This window comes from Pyrgilauda ruficollis, unplaced genomic scaffold (assembly GCF_017590135.1).
Source record: "Pyrgilauda ruficollis isolate IOZ18807 unplaced genomic scaffold, ASM1759013v1 scaffold6, whole genome shotgun sequence".
Taxonomy (NCBI): domain Eukaryota; kingdom Metazoa; phylum Chordata; class Aves; order Passeriformes; family Passeridae; genus Pyrgilauda; species Pyrgilauda ruficollis.
Genome location: NW_024527710.1, coordinates 10,006,993 through 10,021,007, shown reverse-complemented (window position 1 = coordinate 10,021,007; position 14,015 = coordinate 10,006,993). Strand labels below are relative to the sequence as shown.

Genomic DNA, 14,015 nt, shown 5'->3' with positions numbered 1-14,015 from the left:
AAAAAAAAAAAAACCAAAAAAAAAAAAACATGTTTTTTTTGAAAATGCTAGTCAGTGGTAGTAACCCAAATAAACAGAGAGGGTCAGGAATTCAGATACCCAGAATGGAGCTGTGTGCTTAAAGATGACCTGCAAGGGATTGAGTGGAAAATAGTGTCTGAACCTTTCTTTGTATAAAGAAAGGCAGAGAAGATGGGGATGGTGACTCTTTCCTGCTTATTTTTCTTGTCTTGAAAGCAGCAAGCATCTCATCACTGGTATTCTCTGTGTTTGCCAGAAGACCTCTTGGTGGTCTTGAAGGCTGTATCCTGTGTAATCCTCTCCATTTAATTGAAAGGGTGGGGACACTGAGTCTTTAACAGAGGTGTCTTTTTCTTGAGTCAGTTAATTATGATTGATTAGAAAGCATATTAAAAAATATGACTGAAATTTATTTCTTTTTGTCACTAAAGTGCTTAATATTCTCTTATGATATCATAATTTCTTTATATCATTAAAGCCCTTAAAATTGATGGGGATCTAATTTGTTAGATAATTAATATATTGCAATAGCAGTGTCAAGTCCTTATTTGTCTGTTGTGAGGAGGCAAAACACATCCTGCATTTCATTTTTATACTTTAAATGATTTTGTCAAGTTACTGTCACTTTAACACTTTTCTCATACTTCTTGCAGGGATTTTGTGAGCTAGTTATGTGTCTGCTCTTCCATTTATTTTTTCCTTCCTAAGTGATGCCAGTGGGATTTGAAAATTTGATTTGATCCTTGTACCTCTGGATAATTGATTTTACTGTATAAGTTTTGTCTTTTTTTAAATTACTGAAGTGATGTTGTTTATTGCCAGTGTACAAGGAGAAACCTGACCTGGCATCTGCTACAAAAAAATCCCACGGTGCACTCTCATGGTTTCACTATTTGTTTCTTACTTAATCTACACAAGCAAGAGCAACCTGTTTGGTGTCAGTCATGTGCTTGGTCCTGCTCTCTTCAAGTTTTTTCCCTTTTTCCTGCTGCATAGAGTTTTGCTGCAGCAGAGTAGTAGGTTCCTGTAAGAACAGCCAGGAGATGGGCAGGCAGGACCTGAACTTGTAGGGAAGTGGTGGTGCCTCGATGGAGGAAAGTCAGTCACTGTTGTATTTCCATCCTGTCAGGAGACCCCATTTAGGTGGGAGAGGTGAGGGCTCATTCACCCCTAATCTCAAACTTCCCTGCCCTCCACAGAATGAAAATAGGCACTGCTTTCAAGACTTACTCTGAGTTTTTACAGCAAGTGAGCTTTATCATAATTGTACTTATGTTGTCATGGTGTTAGATGTTCAGGCCTATTTGCTGTGTAATGAATTTCTGAGAAGGCTTGGGGGTTTTCTGAAGAGGGTATGCTGGATCACTTGGATCAGAGATTGCACAAGAGAACTTTCAACAGCTGCATAGATTTGACTGTTTTAACGGTAGTTATTACTGTGGTAACTCTGAAAGAACAGGTATAGGTAAAACAAGGGATGGGCCTGAACTGGGAAAAATAAAGCTAAAAATACTTTGTCTGAAAAAGATCTTAGAGAATTAGCTACTTCTAGGGTATGTTGTTACTCTGTTGTGATTAAAGGCATAGAACTTAGAAGATCAAATATTTGCCAGTTTTGGCCCAAAATAATAGTATTTATTGTGAGAAAAAAAAATTTTGTTTAAATTATACTGTGGCTTACTTGTACAGCGTGTGTGTAAAGATCAGTATATGGCTGCCACCAGAGTGGTAGCTCAGCTACAGAGTGAAAACTAGAATGAGCTGCCACCACTGTATTCAGATGGTGTGGAAAACTGTTAAAAAATAAAAGCTTTACATTTCAGTAGGCCAAAGTCCCTGCTGATGCACAGTCACTGATTGCAGGAGATACGGACTGCCATAATAATACATGTGAGTGTTAGGTATTCTCTTGGTGGGCAATTTTATAAAAAGAGATGTAAACCAAGTTAACCCACCCAGAAACATCCATGGTAGATGTCTTAGATTCTACACTGTGTGTTTGTGATTTACATATTGGTATTTGTCTAAAATAGATAAGCTGCAAAATGCTTATGTCTCAATTGAAATCATAATCCTCTTCAGACTTCCTAATTCTAACGTGGAGTGACATTATAAAAAGAAGCAGTTGGATGTGATGAACTCACTGCTTGCCTTGAGTTTGTTGTTGTTTTAATTCAGGTAGCAGGGCTTTTTTTTTAAAAAAAAAAACAAACCAAAAACAGAAAGCACAGCTCAAAATTGAGTGTTGTATGTCAGAACCTGTAGTTGGCATGTTCATAAAAAGGATGCACAAACCTTTCAGGGCCAATGTTTTGAATGCCATGATATATATCAGCTACCCCAACTGACAAGAAGTCGAAAAAGTTATCAACAATATTTATTAAAGTCATGGATTTTCTGGGGTAGTCTGATTTAGTATTTTGGGGGTGGTTGGTGGTCCCATTTGTCTTTCCTGCCTGCATTAAAATGGGGTTATATAATGGTTCTTGTTTTTCTACTTCAGTGGAGCAGCGCGACTTCATTGGAGTGGATGACACAGGAAAAAGATTGCTCTTCATGGCTAATGAAGCTGACTTGGATGAAGAACTTGTCATTAAAAGATCCATCCTTCAGAAGTAAGCTCATGAGTCCTTGTAATAGAAGCTGAACTTGGGATGAGATAAAATAATTGTGTAGTAGGAGAGATGGTTAAAGAAAAAGTAGGATGAGAAGGGAAGAGGAAAAGCCCCTTTTGCAATATTCAGGGAGCAATACTTTATTATTTGCTACATCATTGGAACCAACTGATAGGCTTGTCTTATACCTTTATTAGGAAAAAATCCAGAGAAAGAAAAGAAATGCATGAAAAGGTAGCTCTTCTTGAAATGAAACCTATATTGCAATAGGTCAGGTAGAGTTTAGATTCAGAGACTGTGAAGTGTTAGGCCTATAAATGAATAGGTCCTATTCCATAAATGAAATGCTAGTCTCAGCGGTTGAGTCCCAAATGGATTTGTGGAGTATCCATGTGAGGCTCTCAGGATTTCATAACCTTCCTACACATTTAAGGCTCAAAATCTCAGCTGTCTTTCCAGGCCCCAAAAGATTCATTACAGAAACCATGCTATATTCACCATTAAACTTCACTGGGGACTCGGATAAATTTATCAAATATGCCGGACAAGCTGAGCTTTCTGCACTGTGTAATTCATATCCATTAGTAGGAGAAGGAAAGATGACTTCTTCTTTATGCTCTCCAGTACAGTGATTTTAGTTTTCTCAGGCACACGTTGTCTGACGTGTTCTGTGCAAAGCTGTGTTGGCTCCTTGAGAGGCCAACCTTTGTAGTTTCTCCCAGGCTGACAGTCAGACTTTCACCTCTGTGAGATGAGACACCTGTGGAACAGCCATTTGAGATCTGGGAATTCATCCATGTGGACCTTTTAAGTCAAGGATGCAGACATCTGGGGTCTGCTCTCAGATAAATCTCTGCTGTGAAAATGCCTCTGGTGTGTGCTGTAGGCCACAGCTCAGTATAATCTTTCCTTGAACATCCCGCTACCAGATGTGAGGGAGATGCTCTGTGCCCATGGAAAGATGACACCTCCTCTGCCTGAGTTTAAGCATTATCCTAGAAGGAAGGTGATCAAGAGTGGTCCCTGTTAACTGTTGCAGTGGAAGGAGCCTGTCCCAGCATGTTTCCACTGGCCCTCTCCTGGGCTTATCTTGGGGTATGGCAGGGACCAAGCTGCAGGCAAGCCTTCTGTACATAACACACAGCAGCTGATTTGTATAGAGTAGGAAATTCATCACTGATGCATTCTGTGGGTTTGTGCATATGAAGACTAATAGATCTATTTTGGGCTAGGGGAGGAATATTTTATCTACTGTTAGTGACAAGCTTGTCTTTATGGCTTCCTCCTGGCACTAGAGGGTGGCTGTGGTATAATGACTTAGAAATTGCTGTAACATATGTGATCTTAGTTGACCCCTGATTTTACAGGTTCATCTAACCAGAGGATTCTCATTCCTATAGCTAAATTTATCAGGCTTTATCCTGCAGGCTAAACTTTGCCCTCAGTAGCACCTGTTCAGTTATATTGTCTTCAGCAGATCTTAAGCATTACTGTTTGGGATTTGGTAAATGGAGTGTTGATGATATACAGATGGGATAAAAATCTATCTGTCTCCCTGTAGTTCTTACATGCACAGCTATGAAAGCAAATGTGAAGTGTTAGCCACCCTCCAAGTAAAGCCCAAAGATGCTAGGATAGTGTAGAAGAACAAAAAGAGATCTGCTAAGTGTTAAAAAGAATAAAAAATAAATTAAAATGATGCTTTGAAGCATCAAGCAGAAGCATTGGGCCAGTACCCACCTGGATGAGCCTCTGACATCTCAAACTGCCAACTGTCAGTGTTGGTGTGCTCTCTCTGTCCTGCAGCTGCCATCTTTGGGAACTCTGAGGGAAGCAAAATATATATGGAAATCATCAGGTAATTTCATTTGAGGCAAATCCAGGGTAGCAACAACTGTGGGAGCTCTAGGAAGACAAAGTGTTGGCAGCTAATGGTGTTTTAACCACTGAGTTGTCTAGACCTGCTCAACCCCTGATTTTCTCATGTGAGAAACAAAAGCAACGCTTGAAACAATCTTTGAAGTTTTTTTTAATACATCATACTAAAGAAAGGGGGGGGTGGGGAAAGCAAGCCCTATCTCATTTTCTTCATGGATCATTTGATGTGACTGACTTTCAGCTGCCATGTTGTCTGTTTCATGATCTCTGGACTTCGTTTTGATGAAATAACAGACTTTGTGGCAAGATGGTGGGAGAATTTCCAGTACACTCATTTGTTCCTCTGTAAAATACAATAGACATCTTGAGGGTGTTGCTTTTGTTTGTTTTGCTTTTAATGGTCCCTTTGAAGGGCTATAGTGGTCTCATTACATGAACTCTAGAACTCCTCCAGTGCTTGTTTTGTTCTTCAGATCCTTTGTCTGTTTTCTTTTTCCTGTCTCTTTTTAAGGAGGGGAGTGGAAGGAGGGACAGGGAGGGAGTGGTGAAAGGAATGGGAAAAAGGAAGATGAGATTTCTTTAAAGCTAGGAATCTTGTTACTGGTAAAAATCTAGACCCCATACAGAAATGGTTCAAAGGCCCTTTGGCTTCCCCTCCTCACAGGAGGGAAGTTGTGTTGACAAAACACGCAAAACTGTAGAAGGCTAATTTAAATCCTTGAAGAAAAACCTTTTTCCTGACCTTTGCCTTCTTCCTATCGTTGGATTTCATGCTCTTCACTTTCCTGCCATAAAAGAGCAGCTGGTGAGGAGGGACAGGGGAAAACACCTTCTCCTGCGTACCTTTTGAGTATTAAATATTTATTTGCTCTTGACCCGGTGTTTTGTAGTGGAAGTGTTACAGATTGAAACATTTTAGTGGAATTTCTAAGCTCATGGTGTAACCTGTTATTCTCTTTCTCAGTTTGGTTAGGATTTCTTTTCCAGATTTGTTATTTTGATTTGTGTTGTGGTTTTGTAAGTCATGGATAGCCATTTTGGGTTTGGGATTGCATCTCCTTGTTACACCACAGAAAGGAGTCTGGATTTTCCTCCTTTGCTTGCCAGAGCAAGTCTGGCAAAGCTTTCAACTTGGTGGGTAAAATTTTCTTTTATTTTCCCTGTGCTGTTAATCACCCTGATGACAAGTCCCACAGGTAGCATCCTCCCTCAGTAAACAAGTGGAAAACAATATCAAATACATCTATTCAGGCACGTTTTGGAGTGCAACAGGCTGAGCCAAAAGACAAATTTATTGGTGGTGCCTAGAGAGACTAATGCTGCTGGGGAAAGCATTTTCAAGGAAATGGTTCCCTGTTTGGGTAATGAGAGCTTATAAAAAACCATGAACAGCCTGTGCATGTCATTCACTTTGGCAAATAGCTGCAAGATGAGATACTAGAATGAAAGAAATACAGTTTGGGGACGTTTCAGAGCCAGCTTAGGGCCCTTTGAAGAGCAAAAAAATAAAGTTATGTGCTCATCCCTGGAGCCTGGTTTTGCCAGTGACATCTCTCTGACTTGGGTCTTGACAGGATGAAGGAGTGAGGAAATGATGAGAATTCCATAGCTGCTGCCTCTGCTTTGGGAGGGGGCAAAGGTATTTGTTTTCAAAGCACGATTACAATGGACAGGGAGCTTTTTGCTCCACCTCTGATATTTATGGTCATGCAAAGTGAAACAGTAAAAGACACCTGTTGGAGCAGGTCTAAATTTGGAGCATTTCCTTTTAAGATCTTGTGGGCTGTGTAGGGGTGAGTTCAGCCTTCGTGGGTGTTCTGTCTGCACAGATGCAGGTGCAGGGCTTCTCCTAGAGAATATGTTAATAAATCACCATGACAATTCCAGCTACTTATTACCTCATGTGCTTCAGACAGAAAGGAATACCTCATCTATAAATATATGTAGTACTAACATTAATAACCTTGAAGTAACAATGCAGATCTGTTTTTAAGATAATTTAGTAAAAAGAGGGGGTAAGACTGGGGAGTTTTTTCTTCCTTTTCTCCTTGCATCATGAAAGTAAAAATGAATGGTGTAGTATAATTTCAAAAGTCAGCATTGCCAAGTGGGTAGGTAAAGGGAGCTCAGAAACAGCTTTGATACACTTGATTTACTTTCTGTTGCCTTGGGATATCGTCCTTTTTATCTTTTTTTTTTTTTTCTCCTGCTGATAATTGGTTTTAAGTAAGTGACCATATATAAACATGCTGCAACTTCCTTAATGTTTCTGCTCTCTAAAACTGTTGTTCTTGGGAAATTGGCATCTCTGACATATTCTGCTGCTCCTATGGTGGTTCTTTTTCTCTTAAAATCTATTTCCTTTAGAAAAGCTGGGAATGACACTGGTATAGGCAGATGCTCTGCAGTGTGAAGCATCCTAAACTAAATAATGGGCAGATGTCCTGTACCAGATCCAGCTGTGTTGGTGGAGAGGGCCAACACCCTGAGCTTATGCCCAGCTGGACATACAGTTGAGTACTCCATAAGCCACATTTGTCAAAAATAGGTTCATGACTTGTGGTAGATTAAATAGCAGGACTTTGATAACTTGGTTTTGTTTTCTTTGTGCATTTGGGAGATGTCCCCACAAACAGTGCCACTGGCAGGGAATGGGGGGAATCCAGTAATGCAACTCAATAGGAAAATCCCGAGGAGCAGTTCAGGGCAGACCAGGGAGCAAAAACTCTTTGCTGGTCTCAGCTGCGTGCAGAAGGAATACACATGCTAGCTTTGGTGGTGGTCTTTTCTTTGAAAAATCTGGAGTTTTCACAAAAAACTATTAGCAAAGTTTTCTGACTAAGCTTCCTTTGCATAGAAGCGATATTTTGAGAAATACCATAGAAAGTTGTTGGATATAACTTCTTTTCTCTAAATATGACCTCTATAGAGTGATGTCTTTTCTGTTGATCCAAATCTGCTCTTTCAATTAGTCCAGGTCTGGTCTTCTCACAAATAAAAATAAAATTTTCTGACTAGCATCCAGAAAATAAGTAACATTCTTTCTGGCTCCTCTATCAAAAAATAGAAATTGTATGTGTTGATTTAGGTAATAATCCTTTTACAGATGCATAAGCCAGAAAAGAATCTGGTTCCCCTTCCCAGAATTGAATTGGTTTCAAAGTACTAATAGGAATTTAGAAAGCTGTAAAAAGTTATTTTAGCCAGTAAAGTAAGTGGATGTGACTGAATCAAAACCAGGGAACTAAGTCTATTGAATAAAAGGGTGTGACTTTTACACACTAACTTCTCAAACTATAATCACACTTTAAAAATGTTGATTCAATCATATTTCTTTAGAAAATAGGATTTTGCTGAACATTTCAAAAAAAAAAGATACTGACACAAGAGTTGTTGTTTGAGACATGAGCTTGGAGTAGATGTTCTCAGGATGTCCTGAGTAGGATTTGCATGCCTGTTTACTTTCCCAGCTCACTAAGAGTAGCTGCTGTAGTTAAAAGGCATTCATTTTCAAAGAAAGTTTGCCCTTTTTATTATGCATTTAAACTTCAACTTGTTCTGCTTTTTCTGTAAATTTCTTGGGGATGAGTGTAGCCTTTAATTTCAGAAATTGAGTATTTTAAAAATTATTTACTATTTCTAAAATCAATGTAGCCAAGTAAAATGAAAACTCCTTAATTTGATGCTTTTATACGTTCCACTTGTTCAATAAACGTAAACATAATATAAAAGCAGTTACTGAAACATTGACTTTATATTTTAAAGAACATAGTGCTAGTACTGATTTTAATACTGTTGCTTCCATAGGATTTTATTGTTTTGCTGCTGCCATGTTATTTTATTCATACATTGGTGGGGGATTGAAAGGAAGGTACAGCATATTCAGGTCCTATTTATAAAAGAAAAGTCATGCTGTGTCTTGACAACTTGTACAGGTAAGAGGTCATGAATCTCAGAATCTGGAATATTAGCAGGAGCTTCTCTTGAATGTAGTTATAGAAAGGCTTATTGTCAGTGGCTTTCATTTTACTGCAGGATTCTGGCCAGTGTTCTAGTACACATAAGGCTAAAAGCAGAGGGCTTGAGGCTCAGCATTTGGTTTCTAATCGGCAGTAAATGTATGTTGCATGGATTGCCATTAGTCATTTGTCTGTCTGTCTGTCTGCTGCGGTCTCAGACCAGCACTTAGCCTGTGATTTGGTTTTACTTTTCAGAGGTTTCGAAGGAGGAAGGGATGACTGTATTGCTTGGACACCCTCAAGTCCATGTGACTTGGTAAATGCAGTACTCTGCATGAGTCATTCAGTCTGGACAACACTGAAGTTGAAGCTCATTGTTACTCTAAGCCAGGCTCAGGTCCTAAAAAGATGATAAATGGTCTGTTCATTTTAGAAAGACATCTTAATGCTTTTATACAGTTGCCACTGTGTACTTTTTAGCGAGGCTTTGAGTTACCTTATTTCACAGAGTTGATGAGGAGGCATAACCGTAGTTCTTTTTGTGACATACTTACCCTAGTTGATCCAGATGTAACCTGTGTGGTCAAAAATTCCTCTGGATGGTTTGCGTAGGGCAGAGACACAGAACGACCAATTGCTTGCTTTCAACATACATTTTCAGCCATAACGTGTATTCAGTGTAGCTGCCTGTTGAAATGTTAGGGTTTCAGCTTGTGTCCAGTGATCCCGGAGTGACCAGTAGGCGACAGAGGGGCACAGAGTTCTCACTGTGCAGTTGGGATGTGCAGAGAGGAAAAAAGCCAAAGGTCAGAGGAGTTATCCCTGCTTGTGCGAGCGCTGTCAGGCTCTCCCCTACCACATGTCCGCCATGTGTTCCTCATCAGTGGGATGTGGAACTCCATGACGCAGAGCAGACTGGAATGCAGAGTTAGTTAACACCCGCCGTTGGGGAATTTATCAGCCAATGTGGAATATGGCGGGGGAGGAAACAGCCTAGTTTAAAGCAAAGTAAGGGTGAAATGAGGCATGTGACTGTTCCTCTTCAGTTAAAAGGTCTGATTCTGCTTTGGGATGAGGTTCTGGCTCATGAACCCAGCCGAAGTTTGTGGTTCCCTTACTGTTCTGTGTTACTGATGCATTTTCAGTCCTTTAAATTTTCATACTTAGCAGAAGGTTTTTGCAGTGGCAGGAGGGAAATACCCCTGGGATTTTCGCAGGGAACCATTCATCTAGTTTATTCCAAGAAATCCAGATTTCAGAGAGCCTTTCCTTTATCCCAGGATACGCTTGAAGACCCAAAATCACTAATTTGGAAGGGCGCATAAAAGTGATAGCCTCTCCATTAAAATTAGCTACACTTGGTATCAGCTGAACTGCAGTTGCATAATATTTTTAGTGCTGATTTATTGCACTTAGTTCATGGCTCCTGTGAACTCTAACCCGAGTGATTTACTGTGATGTTTCACACTGCGAAGAATTGCGAAAGTCATAATGGAAAGAGTCACAATTTGCAATTAGCTGATTGAAGGTGTATGTGGACTCACATCCTTACTGGGTTTGCATTCTCCTTTAGTTGCAGCAAATATATATCTTTGAGAAAGTTTCCATTCATTCAGAATACAATGCCGAATTCCCTGTTGAATAGCTGTAGTGTGGTTCTCCCCAAACAGCATTGTGCTGGCAGTTTCTGGAATTACACAGGAAATGAAGAGCATAGCAAACTTTCCTTTCTCTTGCTAAGACATGCTCCCCAGGAGTTCTTCCAGTAGATCAAGTAAATAGCGGAGATCTATTCCTAAGGGCAGCATGTTTCTGCTTTGAGAAATCCTAATTTTCTCTGGCTTTAAATCCTTCCTTTCTTCATCAAATTTATTGCACCATTTCCCTAGAGAAAGCTAGAGAAGATGAGAGAGAGATTCCTTTTACAAGCAGTAAAACTGCTTATCCACTTTTCTTGGAGATTTCTTGTAGAACTCTCCTTCCCCAGTCACCAAATACTATGTACTCTGTTAAGAATGAAGAGGAGGTAGCTATTAGATCTTGACATGTGAACTGGCAATGCAGAATGCTGTATCTTGCCCTGTTATTCATTTTAGTATGCATGTACCTGCATATCTGCATATTGGCCAGCAGCAGCTGTATTTCTTGGGTTGGTCATCTTGAAATTCTTTAATCTTCTTAAAAATGTGTGTGTATGTGTGTGTGTATTCATAATCAGGTTGGTGAAAGCTCAAAAGTTTTAAAAATCTGGGTTAGTTAGTACAGGAAGATATAAAAAAGGAGTAACTTACGTCCTCAAGAAAAATTTGGCTGATGGACTTTAATTAAACTCCTAGGGTTGGAAGCAAACCAGTAAGAAAGCAGGGAAATTTAAGTAAAAGCTCAACTTCTAGGTGTTTTTGCATATAAATCATCCAGCAGCTGGTGATATTTGCAAGAGCACCAGAGACTGTCTTCTAATATTCCCTTTGATTTTATTTCCCCCCCCCTTTCCTTTATTATTCCCAAGGTGTAGCATTAAATATAATTTCAGAGGCTGTGTGTGTCCTTAACTTCTCTGTCCCATCTCTATGGTGTATGTGTTCATATATGTATACATATATGTGTAATATATAATTTGTTCACTGATGCATTGGTACAGCATTTGTAGAACTAAGTAATTTTTTTTGTTGAGTTTTTTTTCCCAGATGAGCTACATCATTTCTGAAAATACCTCTGAAATTCCCACTTCTGTGACTTTGAGCCTTAGCCAGGTAGAATAGTAATAACAGAATCATGGCCAGTGGTGCCATAAATTTCAACTAAAGTATTGGGCAAGAAGTCTGATTTCTGTTTGTACTGTTAGAGATATTTATGCAGGGCTGGTCTTTCAGCAAGTGTGATTATTTTTAGAGAGGCCCTCACTCCATTCTTGCTTTAGAATGTGCTGAGGATGTGTGTGGGGAATGGCACCTGACAAACAGCAGCCAGACAGAAGGAATAAAATCCCTTGGGAAATGAGACTTCTTTTTATGGCCATTTTTCACTTCTAAGGCCACTTGAAAAATATTGTTCTTCAGGTAGATCTTGTTCCTAGATCCCTGTGTTAGCATTTGGGTGCCTGCCATTTTCCCAGAGCAAGGAGCTACTGAAGACTTAAGCTTTTCCAGTAGGAAAGTATGCAAGTACATACTTTGCAGCACCAGACACTATTGAAAGAATAATGGACCCTTACCACATTCAACTCCATTCTTTTTTGCACACACTCCCAGACCTCTGGAGCCACTGTTCTATCAAATGATTACATTCTGTTTTTCTTCCGTAACTCTTCCTAAACAAAATGTTAATTGAGACATTGATTTATACAATTCAGATTCCTGTGTTAAGTCAGCATACTTAAAAGTAGCCTCTGGCTATTGAGGGGAGAGATCAGTGAGACGAATTGGTGTTTGCTGGTATGTTTTTCTGTATCTTACCCTTTGAGAAAATAATCTATATTTCAGATTTAAGGAATATGTCCTTTGCATGTGTTTGTTTTAGATGTACCCTCATTGTAGTGTGGCTTTAGAACACAGGATTGTATGTGTTCTCTGACTTACATTGCTATATGAAGGAAGCATACTGGAATAAAACAGACTTTAGCTTTTTTTTTATGTCCTTGATAGTTGTTTGAAAAAATGTTACAATACTAGGGACATTATGTAGATTCCATGCCTTCATATGTGATAGGGGTGACTTTATGCCTGGGGGTAAAAAATTACTTTTACTTTCCTAGACAACTGTTGAATTAAAGTATTTGCAGAAAAGTTGTCTGACCTTACTTCTTCCTAATCTGTTCTTCTGTTAGAAAAAATAGAAGTGTTAATCTTTTTGTTGTAGAGAACCATTAAAATAAGCAACCTTTATATTTACAGAGGAAGCGTTCTCTGGGAGATCTGATGCTGGAAGGGATAAACTTCATACAAATTGGTGTGCTATCACCTGTTTGCATTAAGGATGCCTTGTAATTTATACACAAAGAGATCTCACCTCTCCACTTGGCTTTGTGACCTTGAGAAATCCACTTCATGTTAGTGTCTCACACTTCCTTTTATTTTTAAAATGAATGCAGTATTTCTTTCCTGTCTCGTAGGGGGATAACTCAAGAACATTTATGTCAGTAGTGTAAATGTAAAATGCTGCTCTGAGACAGGGTATTAACTGTTGGCTTTCCCACACTCTGAGTCAGAATAGTACTTGTTAAAATGACCTGCAGGAAACAGCTGATCTAACACTGCATCCAGCCTGAACTACAGGTCATGTTTGAACCCAGATTTTCAGTTTCAGCACTTGTATTTTTGCATGTCAGATGCCTGTTGTGTTTATGTTGTGTGTTACATTGTTATGCACTGCTGTTCTTACCACGCCGCTGTCTCTAATTTCCTTTCAATGCACTAATTCTCCTTTTTTTCTTTTTATTTCTACAAGGGCACTTGACGTGCGGCGAAAAATTAAATCTATTTTCTTTCGCATTAAATACAAGCCGCTCCTCCTGGGTGTGCAGGGATTTGTGTACAGGTGTGTGACTCCTGGCATGCACGGGAACTGGTTCTACAAATGCCGGCTGAGGCTGGCAGCCCCTGAGCTGACACCCCAGGGCTGCCAGGGCCGGGCAGCGGCACCGCTGGGTGTGTGCAGCCCCGGGGCTTGTGTGTCCTCCTTTGCCGGAGCCAGTCCTGCCGCAGAAACCCTTGTGTCATCTGGGCTTTGTCAGGTCCGTATTGTTCTGCATAAAGGAGAAAAAGTGATGTTTATGTTTCCTCAATTCTTGCATTTGTTTGCTGCTCTCCGCTTCCAGTTGGGCCACCTGATGGCAGCTTTAAAATGCTGTGATGTCAACTGTGGTTTTGCTACCCGTATGTATAGCTTTGGTCAGCACTTTCAGGATCCGATAGGATACAAGTATCAAACAAGAGTATAATCTTCTGTAATTCCTCAAATAGTTTATTTTCACAGCAGAGCAATAAAAAAGTTTAGAATGTGATCGCTCCAAAGACTAAATGCTTTCATTTCTCCTAAACATTTTAAAAACATGACAGATACTTTTGCAAGCAGTCTGTTGTAAACCATCTTCCCAGTTGATTTGGGCAGCTGTGTATGATCTACTTCTTCACTTTTTTTAATGTCAGTTTTATCCATAAACAGAAAGAGTGAATGTTTTCTGAATGACAGGTTATGGTAATAAAACAAAGTGATGCTGCCCTACTGAATAGTGGCTTCATAAGGGTTGTGTGCATAAACAAAGTCATAATGAACCTGTAAATCAAGAATGCCATGAACAGCAGAAATGCCAGACTCCAGAGCTGAAATAACCTTGCAGTTCAGTAGCCTGCTGCAAAGAAATCTGTCACTTTACCTGCTCCTTTATTTCTGTGTTTCAAGTTCTAGCTGATTGATTCACCATCTTGGAAGCAGTGGATGAAAGGATATGAACTTGTCAGTATGAGAAAGGTGGCTAGTACTGAGTGTGAGTGAAAGACCATTGCAAAGTGCAGCACAATAATTTAAAAGTTCATTTTACTTT

General features: G+C 39.6%; 1 protein-coding gene across 1 annotated transcript in view; it reads left to right on the top strand.

Moving 5' to 3' along the window:
• The window catches only part of EIF2B3 (eukaryotic translation initiation factor 2B subunit gamma), a 99,230-nt gene that overhangs the window by 23,742 nt on the left and 61,473 nt on the right, over positions 1-14,015 (top strand). Inside the window, exon 4 of the mRNA XM_041483442.1 lies at positions 2,525-2,636. Coding sequence (XP_041339376.1) covers positions 2,525-2,636 — 112 coding nt within the window. The remainder of the gene's footprint in view (positions 1-2,524; positions 2,637-14,015) is intronic.